The sequence below is a fragment of the Cherax quadricarinatus genome, chromosome 61, assembly GCF_038502225.1.
Source record: "Cherax quadricarinatus isolate ZL_2023a chromosome 61, ASM3850222v1, whole genome shotgun sequence".
Lineage (NCBI taxonomy): Eukaryota > Metazoa > Arthropoda > Malacostraca > Decapoda > Parastacidae > Cherax > Cherax quadricarinatus.
The window spans coordinates 4565882-4587942 of NC_091352.1; the positions used below are offsets into that span (position 1 = coordinate 4565882).

The 22061-nt window shown below is 42.7% G+C and overlaps 1 protein-coding gene across 1 annotated transcript in view; it reads left to right on the forward strand.

The window, feature by feature from the left end:
- The window catches only part of LOC128699520 (probable E3 ubiquitin-protein ligase HECTD2), a 97066-nt gene extending 82862 nt beyond the window's left edge, over positions 1–14204 (forward strand). Inside the window, exons 5-18 of the mRNA XM_070098173.1 lie at positions 949–1112; positions 1340–1442; positions 2099–2188; positions 2438–2658; positions 4336–4484; positions 4781–4968; positions 6434–6574; positions 6717–6839; positions 7068–7231; positions 7936–8032; positions 10890–10964; positions 11172–11366; positions 11798–11913; positions 13854–14204. Of these exons, the coding sequence (XP_069954274.1) occupies positions 949–1112; positions 1340–1442; positions 2099–2188; positions 2438–2658; positions 4336–4484; positions 4781–4968; positions 6434–6574; positions 6717–6839; positions 7068–7231; positions 7936–8032; positions 10890–10964; positions 11172–11366; positions 11798–11913; positions 13854–14118 (2091 nt within the window). The 3' untranslated portion in view covers positions 14119–14204. The remainder of the gene's footprint in view (positions 1–948; positions 1113–1339; positions 1443–2098; positions 2189–2437; positions 2659–4335; positions 4485–4780; positions 4969–6433; positions 6575–6716; positions 6840–7067; positions 7232–7935; positions 8033–10889; positions 10965–11171; positions 11367–11797; positions 11914–13853) is intronic.
- Positions 14205–22061: the final 7857 nt, after the last annotated feature.

The following is a 22061-nucleotide window of genomic DNA, read 5'->3' on the forward strand; positions in this document are numbered from 1 at the left end:
GATAAAGTCAGACCAAGTGACTTGATAAAGTCAGACCAAGTGACTTGATAAAGTCAGACCAAGTGACTTGATAAAGTCAGACCAGTGACTTGATAAAGTCAGACCAAGTGACTTGATAAAGTCAGACCAAGTGACTTGATAAAGTCAGACCAGTGACTTGATAAAGTCAGACCAAGTGACTTGATAAAGTCAGACCAAGTGACTTGATAAAGTCAGACCAAGTGACTTGATAAAGTCAGACCAGTGACTTGATAAAGTCAGACCAGTGACTTGATAAAGTCAGACCAGTGACTTGATAAAGTCAGACCAAGTGACTTGATAAAGTCAGACCAGTGACTTGATAAAGTCAGACCAAGTGACTTGATAAAGTCAGACCAGTGACTTGATAAAGTCAGACCAAGTGACTTGATAAAGTCAGACCAGTGACTTGATAAAGTCAGACTGACTTGATAAAGTCAGACCAAGTGACTTGATAAAGTCAGACCAAGTGACTTGATAAAGTCAGACCAAGTGACTTGATAAAGTCAGACCAAGTGACTTGATAAAGTCAGACCAAGTGACTTGATAAAGTCAGACCAAGTGACTTGATAAAGTCAGACCAGTGACTTGTTTACTCTGGTGTCCTTGACTAATACTAAAACTGATAATAATAATGATAAAGGCAATATTTACTTCAGTTGACGGAATTTTATTATGTAAATTACACAATATTAAATAGATTAGGTCAATTTTGTCCCAAGATGCGACCCACATCAGTCCACTGACACCCAGGTGTCAGGGATGGAGGGGTAAGCCAGCGGAAGTCCTTGGTCAGATGACCAAAAGCTCCAGCTGTTGGTCATCACATGACTAAGACCCGCGTCAGGAAACACTTGTCCTGTTTCCTGACAAACCTTACCTAACTTATTTCACGTGTACAAGTTGTAAGTGAGTTTTGTTGGTGTACAGGAGGTGAACAGCAGGAGGGGTAGTGTGTCGTCGTCACGGAGAGGATCTGGCTGTCTCAGGTCCGCCAGGAGCGAGGAGAGAATACCTTTAAGAACGAGTGATTCCTCTTCAAGTTACCAGCGTCCCGTCTACCCTGCCAGGACGACACGACGGGAAGACTTTATGTGAGTAATGTGTCTGGATACGTATGTGTAGGTATATGTTTATGTGCAGTTACACGCATGCTAATGTGACTATGTGAGTAATGTGTGTGGATAGGCTTATGTGTGTGTGTGTGTCTCACCTAGTTGTAGTTGCAGGGGTCGATTCATAGCTCCTGTGTGTGTGAGTGTGCAGTTACAGGTATATTAGGCTGTCTTCAACTAAAACCAAACATTGTGTGTTGTTACAGGCAGGAAGTGAGGAAGGCCAAGGAGAGTAAGTCTTACTCTGATATGAAGAAATTCTACTTTGATACTTTCGATTCCTACGCCAGTATCTGTGCCACCTTCAAGGTAATACCCGAGTTGCTTTGTTACTCAAGTTTTCAGTCTTCTTTATTACTGAGGCTTCCAGGTCCTTTATTACTGAGGCATCCAGTCTCCTTTATTACTGAGGCATCCAGTCTCCTTTATTACTGAGGCTTCCAGTCTCTTTTATTACTGAGGATTCCAGTTTTCGTTATTACTGAGGCTTCCAGTCTCCTTCATTGCCGAGGCTTCCAGTCTCCTTCATTGCCGAGGCTTCCAGTCTCCTTCATTGCCGAGGCTTCCAGTCTCCTTCATTGCCGAGGCTTCCAGTCTCCTTCATTGCCGAGGCTTCCATAACATTTGAGTGAAAATCTGAAGTTCATTGATTTTAATAAATTATTTAATTATTTTTCACTGGCCTATTTTATTAATTAACATAAAATTACTCAATATAATATTTCTGATTTATAAGATTTTTTCTCTATTGTAGATTTTAACCGGAATATAATTTAATGGAGATTCATTCCAGATACTACTGTACCAAATGTAGTGGTATCTGGTAGGTAGGTACCACAGGTACTGAGGTACCTACCTACTGTGGCACAGGTACTGTACCTGTGGTACAGGAGCAGCACGAAACTGTTAGTTTTGTCTCTTAATAAATATTTTTTTATTTACTTCGTTTATTACGATTGTTCCAGCGGGACCCAGACTACGATGGGGCGCGTGTTGACGATCCTGGTCTCAAGATGGAACTTATATATACTGTCCACGACTCTGTGAGAGAGATGGTCAGTGTACTCACCTGTATGGGGGAGGGAGTCACAGCTTTGTATGTGTGTGTAGTAGCAACTGTAACGTGTGCATGAATTTCTTTAAGTACCGTAGGAGTATCCTCAGCTTGTAAATGGTAGTACTTTCAATAAGGTATTTAAGATGGTAGTACTGTCAATAAAGTATCTAAGTTAGAAAGCAGTACATTTTTTAAATACTGAAAGTGTAATTCCCTCTGCTCCTGCTGGGGATGGTTCGTCCTGCAGCCGTCAGTGGTCCACAAACACTTCCTGAAGGCTGTGATCAACGCCCTGCTGCAGGAGCGTCCTCACCTCTTCAGCAAGGACCGCGTGAGGGCGCTCTTCGTCATCATCCAGACACCAGTATTCCTCACACAGTCATCATACACAGTCCTCGCCCACGTCCTCAGAAACATCACTTCCCTCACCAACGGTGACCACCAGCTCCTCGTTCACTGGTTCAGAACGTGAGTAGGACGCGTCTCGGACCTGGTTTGGTGTTTTGAGAGGGACTGTTCAAGTTCTCTCGATGAATTACCAACAGCTGCATTTTTATTTTTCAAGGTCTTCTGTAACTTCCTCAGAGACGATAAATAAGGCACTCGTGCAGCACTTGTGCAACACTCGTGCAGCACTTGTGCAACACTCGTGCAGCACTCGTGCAACACTCGTGCAGCACTCGTGCAACATTTGCATAACACTTGTGAATCTTTATTCAGACGAAACATTTCCAGAATAGTCACCCATGTGTCTTTATCAACTTGTCGGTTTTTTAAACCCGTTATCCTTTCTCAGTCACACTACCTTAGATACCTCAGTAGGTGTTTATGTGCTCAGTTCCTCTCTTTCATTTCCCCTCACGGAAGGTAGGTGCCTGAGCCCGAGCCTTTAGCTCATAAGACTGTCATTCCCATTTGCCCCCTTGGGGCGGGGATGGCAGACCGTAGAGGCCTAGCTTGTGACTAGGCCTGGGGACAGTTGATCCCAAAGATGAGGTACTTGTGCCTCCTCCCATGAGAGACTTAGGTCTCAGACACTCCCAAGAGGGAGCCAAGGCCGGGCCACCACTTGGAAAAGGCCCGGGCCGGGAGAATACCGGCGAATCTTTAATAATAATAATAATAATTCATTTCCCCTCAAGGAAGGTTCCTTGATGTTGGTGAGGGGCTCTTGATTTAGGGAATTGGATCTGTGCTCCAGTTCCCCGAATTAAGCCTGAATGTCTTCCACATCCCCCAGGCGCTGTATAATCCTACGGGTTTAGCGCTTCCCCTTGATTATAATAATAATAATTTTCCTCAGCAACTAGGAGGGTTATTTTCGTTCCCTAGCACTCTGACTTTACACTTGTCCGCACTGAAGTGCATCTGCCACTTTTCAGACCATGACTTGTATGTAGATAAATGGTTCAGAGAACCGACAAGTTGATAAATTAGACACATGTGCAAGACGTGTCTAATTTATCAACTTGTCGATTCTCTGGACCATTTATCTATATTCCCGTCAGACACAGTAACATTTTGGGATCTTGACACAGGGAATTCTTCACTTGCTAACCTGTAGTCATGACCTACTTCCACGTGTGGATTTGTCCACTGTGATGTCACTTACGACTGCTTCACCTCACCTTCTACAGTATATAAGTCGCTTCTTCGAGCATATTCTGTATTCTTCTCAAGATTGATGGACTAATTACATCGACTCCAGGCTGAGGGACTGATTACCCCAAACTCCTTCTGATCTTCACCATTCTTCTTTGTATAGGACTGATGAAGCCACTGTGTGGCGAAACGTTTCCTCAGTAAAGATACCCAAGTGTTGCACTTGTGTCTAATTTATCAGACCATGACGTGTCGGTCTACAATACCGACAAGTTGATAAATACATGCTGGAGTGGGGTTGGGTTCGAGTGGGTCTAACACGGGGTTAATAGAATTATCAAGCCTCTTAATTGATTCTGTACCAGTGGTATTACATACCAACAATCATGTTTATCAAACAGTGTGTGGGTCCGTCCATTCCACTTGGGATTTCATCAACTGATCAAGTCTCTGGTGGAACGAAAAAAAAAAATGCTGGGGATTACGTATTGTTTTATTTACATACTCAGTTGTTTGAGGAAGCCTGTGTGTGTCTCCCCACAGACTAGAGGTGTCGCGTCTCAGGATGATGGTAGGGATCATCATTCAGTTCCTGACGGTGCGGCAGTTCCCTCCTCCAGATCGATCACTTCCTCCTTTGAGTAAGAGCAAGTGGTGGATCCCCACAGCTACCAAGGTCCTCGCTATCCTCTGTGAGTACCAACACGCCTACTCTGGTTCATCACACACTCCAAGAGTTGTACTCTATCTAAAAGATCACCCAGGATGGGTACTCTTGCTAAAAATTTACTCCGTGATATGTGCATTTTGTGATTCTCGAAAAAAATTCTCTAAATTCGTTTAGGCCAAGCAGCGCCCAAAGTTTATATTATATTATACTGTATTTTATGATGCATTAAATCAGTGTGGGTCATTGAGCTCAAATAAATTAGAAAGAATAAGTAAATGTTGTGTGTACCACTCACTGGCGACTCTGGTGTTGGAACAGACGCCAGCAACACATCATCACAGACACCACTGCTCCATTACTCTGAGTTCTACAACCATGCACTCGACCACCTCGATCTCATGGCTGAGTATCGAACCTGGCAAGTTCCTGAGAGACCTGACTCCTTCTCCTTTTGTCAGTACCCCTTCATCCTCTCCATCGTGGCTAAGAGACACATTCTCACCAAGGTGGGTCCTAGGTGCCTTCTGCTAGTACTCTACCATCCTCTCCACCAAGGTGGGTCCTAGGTGCCTTCTGCTAGTACTCTACCATCCTCTCCACCAAGGTGGGTCCTAGGTGCCTTCTGCTAGTACTCTACCATCCTCTCCACCAAGGTGGGTCCTATGTGCCTTCTGCTAGTACTCTACCATCCTCTCCACCAAGGTGGGTCCTAGGTGCCTTCTGCTAGTACTCTACCATCCTCTCCACCAAGGTGGGTCCTAGGTGCCTTCTGCTAGTACTCTACCATCCTCTCCACCAAGGTGGGTCTTGACTCGTTTAATCTGGGAATGAAAGAGGGTCTTAGAAATCTCATTTTTCTCTGACTGATTCATTTATAGACTTAAAACGTTATTTTTCTACATAAATGAATCGTGTGTGCTTGGAAGACGCTCCCCCGCCCCCTCTCCTCACTTCTTCACTCACGTATGGTTCCAAAAGACAGTTCTTCTTCTGTTTCTTGTTCAAATGCACGAAAAAGATTTTTCGAGCTTCATATGTGTGTCCATCAACACTGCCAGTGATCATGAGAGATCTTGATGTTTAGTAGTGCTGAGGAAAATATTGTATATTCTCCAAAAATACAGTGTATTTTATATGTAAATTGATGGCCTACATTGTATTTGATAAAAATTAATTTGTAAATGAAAAAGAGAATGGAGAGGGAAGCTCTGCGCCTGCGCTGAGGAGCAGGGGAGAGACGCCATTGCTTTTTGAATGTGTTACAGGCACTCTAATGTAATGTGCTTAATTTTCGTCGCTCTAGGGGTTATATTGGGCTTAAAACCTCTCAAATAGGAGCCAAAATTGTTGGATATGCAGTCCTGCATAATTTGAGCATTAAGAAGATGGACAGGACAGCTCCAGGAACCTCAAATAAGCTATCTAAATTATGTTTGTAATTCTGGCCAGTATTATCATCATAAATTTAGTTAGAGGGGGTTTCTGTACATGACACACAGTAATCTCCAGACTAATTGGTGAGTGTTATGATTATAAATTCTCCTTCTGTTATATAAATGTGTATATGTAATCATTTTTTAATTTTAATATACAGTCCACAAATTTATATTAAATTTACCAGAATTCCTCGTGATGTACATTTCATTTGCAATTAATAGATCTAGAGTAACTTGTGAAGAGATAGATGGTAGGTATCGAAGGGGGACATTTATTGCGACTTAGGTGTCCTAAAAATTCCTACTTGTCTCTGTAACTTTGATAAATAATAATTATCTTTGTTACCATTTACTTGTATGTATCTAATAAGATACATCCAGGTAAATGTAATTTTCCACAAGTGTGTTCAGAGTTTAATGCTGGTTATGGTAGAAATTCTGGACACTCAGTAACTGACAAATTCCACATCCCCCACCTCGCTGTGTACTGTCTCTCCTTCGCCTCCTACTCTCTCTCCCTCACTGTTTCCCACAGGATGCGGAGCAACAGATGATCCTGACAGCTCGCCGCTCTCTGGTCGACAAAGTGGCAAGACATCAACCTCCCCAGATTGACATCTTCTTCCTCAACATCAACGTCCGGAGGAACCACCTGGTGGAAGACTCTCTCAAGGAGGTTAGTGTGATGCTGTGGGGGAGTCACACTGATGAACCTCTAAATAATGGAGGGTGGAGTGGAAGGGGGTGTCATGAGGTATATCTGTCGTGTCATAGCGTGTTCGGAACATGGCCTTAACGGGTCCACAACGTGTTCACAGATTGCGGCGAAGAAGCGAGATCTCAAGAAGAAGTTGAAAGTGTCCTTCGAGGGAGAACCCGGCCTGGACATGGGCGGTCTTACGAAGGAGTGGTTCATGCTTCTCATTAAGCAGATCTTCAAGGTGAGGGAGGGAGGGGAAGAGAGGAAGTAGAGAGAGACATGGCGGGAGGAGGGAGCAAGGGGGATGGAGGATAGAGGAAGAAAGACGAGGGATGAATCTAGGAATGAAAGGATGATGGTGAAGAGATTGGGGATAGTCACGTGGAGAGATGGATAGATTGATAGATAGATAGACAGATGGATATGGAGAGAGAAAGTATACCTTCAACACACGGTCTTCATCCTACAGCCAGAGAACAAGATGTTCGTGTACCATCCTTCGAAGCGTCTCTACTGGTTCTCCCTGGCCCAGGATGGCAACCTCAGGGAGTACAACCTTATAGGCGTCCTCATGGGTCTCGCTGTCTACAACTCCATCATTCTGGACGTCCATTTCCCAGCCATCTGCTACAGGTGCGTCCTTAGCGTCCTACACAGCGTCTCTGAGTTAGGTTAGGTAAGGTTCGTCAGGAAACAGGACAAGTATTTGTTGACGCGGGTTTAGTTTATATGATGGCCCGCAGCTGGAGCTTTTGGTCATCTGACAGAGGCCTTCCACTGGTTTACCCCTCCACCGCTTTAAAAGATAAGGCTGTATTTCTTTGAGTTCTCTCAGGGAACTCATAAAAATTGCTCATGCATGTTAGGAAGGTACCAAGACTTATGTATGAAAGGTAAACAAAGTTAATATTTTGGTTCATTCCGGAATATTATCAGGTCGGTTAGTTTTCATTTCAGATTTGTGAATTTGTTGTAAACTTTGCAGTTATGGTATACAATACCGACAAGATGAAAAATTAGACACATGTGCAACATCTGGGTATTGATAAAGCCACTGGATGGCGAAACGTCTACAGTAAAGATACTCTGATGTTGCACATGTCTAATTCTTCTTGTTGCAAACTGTACTAGTCTCAGTATTATGGCTGTGATTATTCCAACATTATTACACGATTCCCTCGCATGATTGAAAACGATAACTCACCTCCCACATCCTTACTTTTCGACATTTCATCTACAAACCCAGCAAAATGGGATTTAAACTGAAGTGTTTAGGACTGACGACACAACACAGTACTCTGTCTTGAGTAAACAACCTGGCGTGTGTGTGTCCTCAGGAAGCTGCTGAGTCCACCAGTGGTACCCGCCTACGAGTACATGGCCGTGGGCATCGCCAAAGCTCCCGGACTCGACGACCTCAGTGAGATCATGCCGGTAAGTTGGTCTTTCTCCTGTTGCATTATTAAATTCTCCACAAGTGAGAGCATCAATAATTTAGGACGCCACTACCTAGTGATTCTGTGTCTGAAGTGTGGTAGGAAGCCTAGCTTCTGTAGTCTAGCTTCTTTAAGCCTAGCTTCTGTAGTCTAGCTTCTTTAAGCCTAGCTTCTGTAGTCTAGCTTCTTTAAGCCTAGCTTCTGTAGTCTAGCTTCTTTAAGCCTAGCTTCTGTAGTCTAGCTTCTTTAAGCCTAGCTTCTGTAGTCTAGCTTCTTTAAGCCTAGCTTCTGTAGTCTAGCTTCTTTAAGCCTAGCTTCTGTAGTCTAGCTTCTTTAAGCCTAGCTTCTGTAGTCTAGCTTCTTTAAGCCTAGCTTCTGTAGTCTAGCTTCTTTAAGCCTAGCTTCTGTAATCTAGCTTCCTTAAGCCTAGCTTCTGTAGTCTAGCTTCTTTAAGCCTATCTTCTGTAGTCTAGCTTCTTTAAGCCTAGCTTCTGTAGTCTAGCTTCTTTAAGCCTAGCTTCTGTAGTCTAGCTTCTTTAAGCCTAGCTTCTGTAGTCTAGCTTCTTTAAGCCTAGCTTCTGTAATCTAGCTTCCTTAAGCCTAGCTTCTGTAGTCTAGCTTCTTTAAGCCTAGCTTCTGTAGTCTAGCTTCTTTAAGCCTAGCTTCTGTAGTCTAGCTTCTTTAAGCCTAGCTTCTGTAGTCTAGCTTCTTTAAGCCTAGCTTCTGTAGTCTAGCTTCTTTAAGCCTAGCTTCTGTAGTCTAGCTTCTTTAAGCCTAGCTTCTGTAGTCTAGCTTCTTTAAGCCTAGCTTCTGTAGTCTAGCTTCTTTAAGCCTAGCTTCTGTAGTCTAGCTTCTTTAAGCCTAGCTTCTGTAGTCTAGCTTCTTTAAGCCTAGCTTCTGTAGTCTAGCTTCTTTAAGCCTAGCTTCTGTAGTCTAGCTTCTTTAAGCCTAGCTTCTGTAGTCTAGCTTCTTTAAGCCTAGCTTCTGTAGTCTAGCTTCTTTAAGCCTAGCTTCTGTAGTCTAGCTTCTTTAAGCCTAGCTTCTGTAGTCTAGCTTCTTTAAGCCTAGCTTCTGTAGTCTAGCTTCTTTAAGCCTAGCTTCTGTAGTCTAGCTTCTTTAAGCCTAGCTTCTGTAGTCTAGCTTCTTTAAGCCTAGCTTCTGTAGTCTAGCTTCCTTAAGCCTAGCTTCTGTAGTCTAGCTTCTTTAAGCCTAGCTTCTGTAGTCTAGCTTCTTTAAGCCTAGCTTCTGTAGTCTAGCTTCTTTAAGCCTAGCTTCTGTAGTCTAGCTTCTTTAAGCCTAGCTTCTGTAATCTAGCTTCCTTAAGCCTAGCTTCTGTATTCTAGCTTCTTTAAGCCTAGCTTCTGTAGTCTAGCTTCTTTAAGCCTAGCTTCTGTAAGTCTAGGTTCTTTAAGCCTAGCTTCTGTAGTCTAGCTTCTTTAAGCCTAGCTTCTGTAGTCTAGCTTCTTTAAGCCTAGCTTCTGTAATCTAGCTTCCTTAAGCCTAGCTTCTGTAGTCTAGCTTCTTTAAGCCTAGCTTCTGTAGTCTAGCTTCTTCAAGCCTAGCTTCTGTAGTCTAGCTTCTTTAAGCCTAGCTTCTGTAGTCTAGCTTCTTTAAGCCTAGCTTCTGTAGTCTAGCTTCTTTAAGCCTAGCTTCTGTAGTCTAGCTTCTTTAAGCCTAGCTTCTGTAGTCTAGCTTCTTTAAGCCTAGCTTCTGTAGTCTAGCTTCTTTAAGCCTAGCTTCTGTAGTCTAGCTTCTTTAAGCCTAGCTTCTGTAGTCTAGCTTCTTTAAGCCTAGCTTCTGTAGTCTAGCTTCTTTAAGCCTAGCTTCTGTAGTCTAGCTTCTTTAAGCCTAGCTTCTGTAGTCTAGCTTCCTTAAGCCTAGCTTCTGTAGTCTAGCTTCTTTAAGCCTAGCTTCTGTAGTCTAGCTTCTTTAAGCCTAGCTTCTGTAGTCTAGCTTCTTTAAGCCTAGCTTCTGTAGTCTAGCTTCTTTAAGCCTAGCTTCTGTAAGTCTAGGTTCTTTAAGCCTAGCTTCTGTAGTCTAGCTTCTTTAAGCCTAGCTTCTGTAGTCTAGCTTCTTTAAGCCTAGCTTCTGTAGTCTAGCTTCTGTAGTCTAGCTTCTTTAAGCCTAGCTTCTGTAGTCTAGCTTCTTTAAGCCTAGCTTCTGTAGTCTAGCTTCTTTAAGCCTAGCTTCTGTAGTCTAGCTTCTTTAAGCCTAGCTTCTGTAGTCTAGCTTCTTTAAGCCTAGCTTCTGTAGTCTAGCTTCCTTAAGCCTAGCTTCTGTAGTCTAGCTTCCTTAAGCCTAGCTTCTGTAGTCTAGCTTCTTTAAGCCTAGCTTCTGTAGTCTAGCTTCTTTAAGCCTAGCTTCTGTAGTCTAGCTTCTTTAAGCCTAGCTTCTGTAGTCTAGCTTCTTTAAGCCTAGCTTCTGTAGTCTAGCTTCTTTAAGCCTAGCTTCTGTAGTCTAGCTTCTTTAAGCCTAGCTTCTGTAAGTCTAGGTTCTTTAAGCCTAGCTTCTGTAGTCTAGCTTCCTTAAGCCTAGCTTCTGTAGTCTAGCTTCTGTAGTCTAGCTTCCTTAAGCCTAGCTTCTGTAGTCTAGCTTCCTTAAGCCTAGCTTCTGTAGGTCAGAGTTCACTGAGACAATGACGGGTAATGAGCAGACAGGAATCATGAACATTGACTGTCAGGGAACATTAAGCCTTCTTAAGATATATAATAACTTAGTTTACTCCTGGACAGTCATGGTAGTTGACAGTCACTCAACCGTTAAGAAAAATCTGTCTAGTAATCAATAATTATACTGCCCCAAAAAATATCCGTGGCAGACGTAAGACTTCAGTATATTTATTATATTTCTGACAGGAAGTTGCACATGGACTCAAGGAGTTACTCAAGTACGAGGGTGATGTCGAGGAAGACATGTGTCTCAGCTTTCAAGTAAGAACTAACTTAATTTAGTAATATTTTGTTATTAAAAAAGAGGTTGAAGGCTGACTTAGGATCGTTACATATGACGATCTGAAATATACAATGTCGTATTTTCTTTCAAGTATCTCACAAATGTAATGATGCAGCTCATTTGCCATTATATTGCTCCATAAATATAAATTACCTGTATAGAAACCAACTTTCGTATACTGTCAGGTTTCGCTGGAGGAATTTGGTCAACCACGAACCTTCAACCTCAAAGAAAATGGAGAAACTTTACCGGTAACTTGTGAAAATCGCGAAGAGTTCGTCCGCCTCTACCTCGACTGGATCCTCAACACTGCTATATATGAACAGTTCCGGGCGTTTTACCTGGGATTTCACACCGTCTGTGCCTCAAATGCCTTAATTGTTAGTTCTCTCTCCTATTTTTAATAGATCTTAATAGATCTAAAGTTATTTTATATGCGCCCATACCCATCCTTGAGGCGGTAACTAAAATATTAGAGACACATAATACGTTCATAAACTGGGCCCCAACATTTTTTTTGTCAGCTAAGCAAATCACATTATTAACGAAATACTTACAAATTTAGTAAAAACTTTGGCGACTAGGTTTAATTTTATCAAGATCCCTTTATCAGGCTCAAAGGAAGTCTGTGAAGCTGATATAGATTGAATTACAATCATCATCGCACCACAACCAGTCACTACCATCAACCTTGCCCACCATAACACTACCATAATAATTGCCATGAACCTCACCATCACACGACTGGCCTCGCCTCACAATAAGCATCACCATCGCGCCATACTAAATATTTCCCTGCCTCGCCCTGCAGATGTTGCGTCCAGAGGAAGTGGAGATGTTAGTATGTGGCTCTCCCAAGCTGGACCTCAACGAGTTGAAGAAAGTGGTCGAGTACGATGGTTACACCGAGGACCACCCTACCATAAAGTATGACAACCCTACCATAAAGTATGACAACCCTACCATAAAGTATGACAACCCTACCATAAAGTATGTCACAACCCTACCATAAAGTATGACAACCCTACCATAAAGTATGACAACCCTACCATAAAGTATGACAACCCTACCATAAAGTATGACAACCCTACCATAAAGTATGACAACCCTACCATAAAGTATGTCACAACCCTACCATAAAGTATGTCACAACCCTACCATAAAGTATGACAACCCTACCATAAAGTATGACAACCCTACCATAAAGTGTGACAACCCTACCATAAAGTATGTCACAACCCTACCATAAAGTATGACAACCCTACCATAAAGTATGTCACAACCCTACCATAAAGTGTGACAACCCTACCATAAAGTATGTCACAACCCTACCATAAAGTATGACAACCCTACCATAAAGTATGTCACAACCCTACCATAAAGTATGACAACCCTACCATAAAGTATGTCACAACCCTACCATAAAGTATGACAACCCTACCATAAAGTATGACAACCCTACCATAAAGTGTGACAACCCTACCATAAAGTATGTCACAACCCTACCATAAAGTATGACAACCCTACCATAAAGTATGTCACAACCCTACCATAAAGTATGACAACCCTACCATAAAGTATGTCACAACCCAATCATACAACCAGATTTTGTTCCCTTAATATGTGTACAGATCACATAGAAACTAATTGCTTTCTCTACTGACGTAATAAGCTTCAATCATCCCAAGGGTGATTGGGACAACCTTTAATCACCCCAGGGTGACTTGGTCAAAGCTTCAATCATCCCAGGGTAACTGGGACAAGCCAACGAGTAGCCAGTAAGGACACAAGTCATCATTCCACGATTAAACTCCACCAAACTTAACAGTCTGAATAAGTCTTAATTAATTCTGATTAAGAATTAATCAAATGTTGTCTGAAATAAAGATATTTTAGCGAGTGTTGATCCTCATCACTACGCTACACTGTTCTTGTTGTTAGCGAGTGTTGATCCTCATCACTACGCTACACTGTTCTTGTTGTTAGCGAGTGTTGATCCTCATCACTACGCTACACTGTTCTTGTTGTTAGCGAGTGTTGATCCTCATCACTACGCTACACTGTTCTTGTTGTTAGCGAGTGTTGATCCTCATCACTACGCTACACTGTTCTTGTTGTTAGCGAGTGTTGATCCTCATCACTACGCTACACTGTTCTTGTTGTTAGCGAGTGTTGATCCTCATCACTACGCTACACTGTTCTTGTTGTTAGCGAGTGTTGATCCTCATCACTACGCTACACTGTTCTTGTTGTTAGCGAGTGTTGATCCTCATCACTACGCTACACTGTTCTTGTTGTTAGCGAGTGTTGATCCTCATCACTACGCTACACTGTTCTTGTTGATACACGTAAACTATTATTTTCCTGAGTGTAGACGTATTTCACTTCACTAGTTGTATCAGCGTCGATACTCGTAATAAGCGTCTTCCCTGAATATGGATAAACTTCTATAACATAGATATTAGTATCTGGTAGTAAATTTAGATCTAAGACGGTGTATATATACCAAGAAGTGTGTATCTTTCGGTATATATGCACTGAAAGTTTGCTTCTTCATTATTCTTGATGTTAGTGTCTAGGTACATTGTGTAGTATATATACTTTAAACCTTATAACTACCGTATTTTTCGGCATATAAGGCGCGCCTTTTTCTTTACACAGAAAGTCTTGGAAAATCAGCCTGCGCCTTATATGCTCAAGGTCAGGGTCGTTAACTTGGGGTTACGCTTTAGCTTAAGAGAGTAATAAGCCCTTGAATATGAATACTGATTACAGTTATGACACTTCTGTCGTGCGCCTTATATGCCGGAATATACGGTAGTTAAACTGCTTGTAGGAGGAGCTAATGCGAAGTGACTTTCCTGCAGGGGATTCTGGGAGGTGGTTAGCGAGATGCCTGTGGAGCAGCAGAAACTCTTCCTGCTTTTCACCACCGGCAGCGACCGTATTCCCGTAGGAGGCATGAGCGAGATGGTATTTAAGATCTCCTGCTGGCGGGGACACACTCACATGCTGCCCCAGGCTCACACCTGCTTCAACCAACTCGTTCTTCCCCCCTACGACTCCAAGGACGTCCTCAAGAACAAGTTGTACATCGCATTAGCTAATGCCGAAGGCTTTGGACTGGAGTAGCTGGCTAGCTGTCTGCAGCAGTAGTGACGCTGTTGCACTAAACACTGAGTAGCTGTCTGCAGCAGTGGTGAAGCTGTTGCACTACACACTGGCTAGCTGTCTGCAGCAGTGGTGAAGCTGCTGCACTACACACTGGCTAGCTGTCTGCAGCAGTGGTGAAGCTGCTGCACTACACACTGGCTAGCTGTCTGCAGCAGTGGTGAAGCTGCTGCACTAAACACTGAGTAGCTGTCTGCAGCAGTGGTGAAGCTGTTGCACTACACACTGGCTAGCTGTCTGCAGCAGTGGTGAAGCTGCTGCACTACACACTGGCTAGCTGTCTGCAGCAGTGGTGAAGCTGCTGCACTACACACTGGCTAGCTGTCTGCAGCAGTGGTGAAGCTGCTGCACTACACACTGGCTAGCTGTCTGCAGCAGTGGTGAAGCTGCTGCACTACACACTGAGTAGCTGTCTGCAGCAGTGGTGAAGCTGTTGCACTACACACTGGCTAGCTGTCTGCAGCAGTGGTGAAGCTGCTGCACTACACACTGGCTAGCTGTCTGCAGCAGTGGTGAAGCTGCTGCACTACACACTGAGTAGCTGTCTGCAGCAGTGGTGACGCTGCTGCACTACACACTGGCTAGCTGTCTGCAGCAGTGGTGACGCTGTTGCACTAAACACCGGCTAGCTGTCTGCAGCAGTGGTGACGCTGTTGCACTAAACACCGGCTAGCTGTCTGCAGTAGTGGTGACGCTGCTGCACTAAACACCGGCTAGCTGTCTGCAGTAGTGGTGACGCTGCTGCACTAAACACCGGCTAGCTGTCTGCAGTAGTGGTGACGCTGCTGCACTAAACACCGGCTAGCTGTCTGCAGTAGTGGTGACGCTGCTGCACTAAACACCGGCTAGCTGTCTGCAGCAGTGGTGACGCTGCTGCACTAAACACTGGCTAGCTGTCTGCAGCAGTGGTGACGCTGTTGCACTAAACACCGGCTAGCTGTCTGCAGTAGTGGTGACGCTGCTGCACTAAACACTGGCTAGCTGTCTGCAGCAGTGGTGACGCTGCTGCACTAAACACTGGCTAGCTGTCTGCAGCAGTGGTGACGCTGCTGCACTAAACACCGGCTAGCTGTCTGCAGCAGTGGTGACGCTGTTGCACTAAACACTGGCTAGCTGTCTGCAGCAGTGGTGACGCTGTTGCACTAAACACTGGCTAGCTGTCTGCAGTAGTGGTGACGCTGTTGCACTAAACACCGGCTAGCTGTCTGCAGCAGTGGTGACGCTGTTGCACTAAACACTGGCTAGCTGTCTGCAGTAGTGGTGACGCTGTTGCACTAAACACCGGCTAACTGTCTGCAGCAGTGGTGACGCTGTTGCACTAAACACCGGCTAACTGTCTGCAGCAGTGGTGACGCTGGCAAACCAAACACTCAATGCTTTCCCAATCATTCCCAAACATAGGAACAATTTCTAGTTTCCTAGAAAGCTAAACATACTTTTAAAGAGAAAATATCTTGGATATTCCCGAAAGATTCAAATTCCTCCCATCGAATCATAAACATTAGAATGAAAGGCTAACGATGCACCATTTTGTAAACAAGCCTTTTACTAGTGAGGTCAAAACTTTTACCATAACGAAATAACAACGAAAGCTTTTGTGTGAAAAATAAGAGCTCTGGCAGACTATATATAGAAGAGAGAAAGAACAGAAGACCCTTGATGCATCCTTGAAAGATAGTATAACTCAGGTCTGGTCTTCAAGACCTAAAACACAACACAAACCTGGTCTTCAAGACCTTTCAAGTTGAGATTCACTCAGATCAGGTCTCAGGTAGAGGCTTACAGAACCTCCTCCCACCGTGTAGGACACGACGAGGGATCTCCACGTCATGCATAAACTACTGATGATTAAGTTATTGTGTCATAAGTTCAATAATGAGTGGAAGCGACGCATGGCTCGTCTTTAAAACGAACCAGTCCTTCTCTTGGCTACAGCTGATACTGGGGCGCATACAATGGAAAGGGGTGACTTTAATGAACGAATCTTCAGACTAAAAGCTGAAACTATATGTAAGATTAGCAATTTTCTAAGTTCACAGAGCCTTGAGTTCCGTGTATTGAAAGTTACGCAACTTTTATTGTGGTGAAGTAATGTTTCAATCACTCTAGGTGTTGTAAACACCTCACTTTGTTATACCTTTGTCGTTGGCTGGTGTAAATGGCTTTATAGTTGTATAGTGAGAGCTGCGAGGCTTGACGAGTTCCTGTAAGTTTTGTTGATACATTATTCAGGTGTCCGTGTGTGCAGTATATATTATCAACGCACCTGAAGATGACAAAATATAAAAGCCATCTCGGGATTCCTTAGTTCCCGGGTGAACACTGCTGGCGCAAGTGCCTTCGTAAATGTTCAGCTGTAACTGTACTCAACGGTTGATGTTACGTCTTCCTACTGAGTAGTAACTGTACTCAACGGTTGATGTTACGTCTTGCTACTGAGTAGTAACTGTACTCAACAGTTGATGTTACGTCTTGCTACTGAGTAGTAACTGTACTCAACAGTTGATGTTACGTCTTGCTACTGAGTAGTAACTGTACTCAACAGTTGATGTTACGTCTTGCTACTGAGTAGTAACTGTACTCAACAGTTGATGTTACGTCTTGCTACTGAGTAGTAACTGTACTCAACAGTTGATGTTACGTCTTGCTACTGAGTAGTAACTGTACTCAACAGTTGATGTTACGTCTTGCTACTGAGTAGTAACTGTACTCAACAGTTGATGTTACGTCTTGCTACTGAGTAGTAACTGTACTCAACAGTTGATGTTACGTCTTGCTACTGAGTAGTAACTGTACTCAAGAGTTGACGTTACGTCTTGCTACTGAGTAGTAACTGTACTCAACAGTTGATGTTACGTCTTGCTACTGAGTAGTAACTGTACTCAACAGTTGATGTTACGTCTTGCTACTGAGTAGTAACTGTACTCAACAGTTGATGTTACGTCTTGCTACTGAGTAGTAACTGTACTCAACAGTTGATGTTACGTCTTGCTACTGAGTAGTAACTGTACTCAACAGTTGACGTTACGTCTTGCTACTGAGTAGTAACTGTACTCAACAGTTGATGTTACGTCTTGCTACTGAGTAGTAACTGTACTCAACAGTTGATGTTACGTCTTGCTACTGAGTAGTAACTGTACTCAACAGTTGATGTTACGTCTTGCTACTGAGTAGTAACTGTACTCAACAGTTGATGTTACGTCTTGCTACTGAGTAGTAACTGTACTCAACAGTTGATGTTACGTCTTGCTACTGAGTAGTAACTGTACTCAACAGTTGACGTTACGTCTTGCTACTGAGTAGTAACTGTACTCAACAGTTGATGTTACGTCTTGCTACTGAGTAGTAACTGTACGCAACAGTTGATGTTACGTCTTGCTACTGAGTAGTAACTGTACTCAACAGTTGATGTTACGTCTTGCTACTGAGTAGTAACTGTACTCAACAGTTGACGTTACGTCTTGCTACTGAGTAGTAACTGTACTTAACAGTTGATGTTACGTCTTGCTACTGAGTAGTAACTGTACTCAACAGTTGATGTTACGTCTTGCTACTGAGTAGTAACTGTACTCAACAGTTGATGTTACGTCTTGCTACTGAGTAGTAACTGTACTCAACAGTTGACGTTACGTCTTGCTACTGAGTAGTAACTGTACTCAACAGTTGATGTTACGTCTTGCTACTGAGTAGTAACTGTACTCAACAGTTGATGTTACGTCTTGCTACTGAGTAGTAACTGTACTCAACAGTTGATGTTACGTCTTGCTACTGAGTAGTAACTGTACTCAACAGTTGATGTTACGTCTTGCTACTGAGAAGTAACTGTACTCAACAGTTGATGTTACGTCTTGCTACTGAGTAGTAACTGTACTCAACAGGTGACGTTACGTCTTGCTACTGAGTAGTAACTGTACTCAACAGTTGATGTTACGTCTTGCTACTGAGTAGTAACTGTACTCAACAGTTGATGTTACGTCTTGCTACTGAGTAGTAACTGTACTCAACAGTTGACGTTACGTCTTGCTACTGAGTAGTAACTGTACTCAACAGTTGATGTTACGTCTTGCTACTGAGTAGTAACTGTACTCAACAGTTGACGTTACGTCTTGCTACTGAGTAATAACTGTACTCAACAGTTGACGTTACGTCTTGCTACTGACTCAGTAGTAACTGTACTCAACAGTTGACGTTACGTCTTGCTACTGAGTAATAACTGTACTCAACAGTTGACGTTACGTCTTGCTACTGAGTAGTAACTGTACTCAACAGTTGACGTTACGTCTTGCTACTGAGTAATAACTGTACTCAACAGTTGACGTTACGTCTTGCTACTGAGTAGTAACTGTACTCAACAGTTGATGTTACGTCTTGCTACTGAGTAGTAACTGTACTCAACAGTTGATGTTACGTCTTGCTACTGAGTAGTAACTGTACTCAACAGTTGACGTTACGTCTTGCTACTGAGTAGTAACTGTACTCAACAGTTGATGTTACGTCTTGCTACTGAGTAGTAACTGTACTCAACAGTTGATGTTACGTCTTGCTACTGAGTAGTAACTGTACTCAACAGTTGATGTTACGTCTTGCTACTGAGTAGTAACTGTACTCAACAGTTGATGTTACGTCTTGCTACTGAGTAGTAACTGTACTCAACAGTTGATGTTACGTCTTGCTACTGAGTAGTAACTGTACTCAACAGGTGACGTTACGTCTTGCTACTGAGTAGTAACTGTACTCAACAGTTGATGTTACGTCTTGCTACTGAGTAGTAACTGTACTCAACAGTTGATGTTACGTCTTGCTACTGAGTAGTAACTGTACTCAACAGTTGACGTTACGTCTTGCTACTGAGTAGTAACTGTACTCAACAGTTGATGTTACGTCTTGCTACTGAGTAGTAACTGTACTCAACAGTTGACGTTACGTCTTGCTACTGAGTAATAACTGTACTCAACAGTTGACGTTACGTCTTGCTACTGACTCAGTAGTAACTGTACTCAACAGTTGACGTTACGTCTTGCTACTGAGTAATAACTGTACTCAACAGTTGACGTTACGTCTTGCTACTGAGTAGTAACTGTACTCAACAGTTGACGTTACGTCTTGCTACTGAGTAATAACTGTACTCAACAGTTGACGTTACGTCTTGCTACTGAGTAGTAACTGTACTCAACAGTTGATGTTACGTCTTGCTACTGAGTAGTAACTGTACTCAACAGTTGACGTTACGTCTTGCTACTGAGTAGTAACTGTACTCAACAGTTGATGTTACGTCTTGCTACTGAGTAGTAACTGTACTCAACAGTTGATGTTACGTCTTGCTACTGAGTAGTAACTGTACTCAACAGCTGACGTTACGTCTTGCTACTGAGTAGTAACTGTACTCAACAGTTGATGTTACGTCTTGCTACTGAGTAGTAACTGTACTCAACAGTTGATGTTACGTCTTGCTACTGAGTAGTAACTGTACTCAACAGTTGATGTTACGTCTTGCTACTGAGTAGTAACTGTACTCAACAGTTGATGTTACGTCTTGCTACTGAGTAGTAACTGTACTCAACAGCTGACGTTACGTCTTGCTACTGAGTAATAACTGTACTCAACAGCTGACGTTACGTCTTGCTACTGAGTAATAACTGTACTCAACAGTTGACGTTACGTCTTGCTACTGAGTAATAACTGTACTCAACAGCTGACGTTACGTCTTGCTACTGAGTAGTAACTGTACTCAACAGTTGACGTTACGTCTTGCTACTGAGTAATAACTGTACTCAACAGCTGACGTTACGTCTTGCTACTGAGTAGTAACTGTACTCAACAGCTGACGTTACGTCTTGCTACTGAGTAGTAACTGTACTCAACAGCTGACGTTACGTCTTGCTACTGAGTAGTAACTGTACTCAACAGTTGACGTTACGTCTTGCTACTGAGTAGTAACTGTACTCAACAGTTGACGTTACGTCTTGCTACTGAGTAGTAACTGTACTCAACAGCTGACGTTACGTCTTGCTACTGAGTAGTAACTGTACTCAACAGCTGACGTTACGTCTTGCTACTGAGTAATAACACAGTTTGAGACGGCAGTTTTCAGATTATAATGTCTTAGTTTTTTTTTTTTATTATTCGCCGGTATTCTCCCGGCCCGGGTCGTTTCCAAGTAGTGGTGACCCGGCCTTGGCTCCCTATCTGGGGAGTGTCTTGAGACTTAAGTCTCCCATGGGAGGAGGTACAAGTACCCCCTCATCTTTGGGACCAACTGTCCCCAGGCCTAGCCACATCCCCCGCCCTCACGGGGCTCGTAGGGAGAAGCTAGGCCTCTGGTCTGCCATGTACCCCGCCTCGAAGGGGCTCGTGGGGATGGCAGTCTTATGAGCTGCAGATGGTAGCAAGCTCAGGCCTCATCTCTTCTTAGTTTGCCACTGGAAAAATTAGGACATCTGACGCAACTGAAGATTTGTCTCCCACTCCAAAGGAAAAGAATGACATCGAGTTATGTAAACTTTTAGTGACGAAATATTTAACCCGCACCACAAATGACAAACTAATCTAACCTAAACTTGATAAAATATACGTAACTGCAAATTATTCTAGCTTACTTAACATATCTAAGAATTTAAATTACTTAACAAATTTCCTTGCAGAAGGGGCCAAGCTTCAAGCAACTAGGCTAATAATAAATTTGGAATGGTTAGAGCAAAGGTAATAATACCATGGGTCATCTATATGATTAAGACCCGTGTCAGGAGACACTTGTCCTGCTCCTGACGAATAAAACATCATAGTGGAGGCATCTACATTACAGATATTTTGTGTTATAAATGTGTGAGTGACTTATAAAGTTGGAAGTCTGTGGTAAGTGATGAGAGAAGTGTTGTTCCATCACTGCTGTGTAAGTTGACAGGTCTTGACCACTTCCAGAATACACTTAAATGGTTTATAATCACATCCATAACTTTTAAAGTGGTGGAGGGGTAAGCCAGTGGAAGGCCTCGGTCAGATGACCAAAATCTCCAGCTGTGGGTCATATGACTAAGACCCGCGTCAGGAAACACTTATCCTGTTTCCTGACGAACATTATACCTATCACCTGAAGAATGATCCTACATAAAGTGTGAGTTATCCTGGCTGATCCTTCCCACTGGATCAAACTTGGACACACTGGACACTTCACAACTCAGGCTCCAACAACAACAACATCATCAACAACAACAACAACAACGCCTCAACCACAAGCTCACCACAATTACAAACCTCTCAAATTAATTCTAGTTTGAATTTGCTGACGACTTAGCTGCCAGCAGCGCAGAAAGAAAAGTTTGCAGAAATTACCTGAAACAAAATCTTGGGATTTCAGGGGACCATAAAGAGAGATTTCTTCAAAACAGTTGAAATACTCATGGATTTAATAGCACCACATGTGGTAAGGATGTTAGATGTCTGGAAGACTGATACGATAATCTTACACATGAATCACACGCCAGTATGAATGACCCGGTTATAATTATACTAAAACAGAGTAAAAATTTCGACTAGGCATAACAGAAATTCGGAATTTTGAGTTTAAGTATCCTTTACAAAAAGACTAATACATAAGGCAATATTAAATAATCCAACAATGATATATTTTACTCAGAATTAGTGTGGATAAAATATGTATTAAAAACACAACTTTAAAAAATAAAAAAATATATAAAAAAAAATGGGAAAAATTTTTTTCAAACCAAAATTTTTTTTCGAGAATTCCAGACCGACACATGTACCAAAAATAATAATAATAATAATAATTAGTAATAATAATAATAACTTAGGTTAATTTTGTCCCCCAGGATGCAACCCACACCAGGTACCTACTTACTGGTAGGTGAACATGGACAGTAGGTGTCTTAAGGAAACACGTCCCCAAT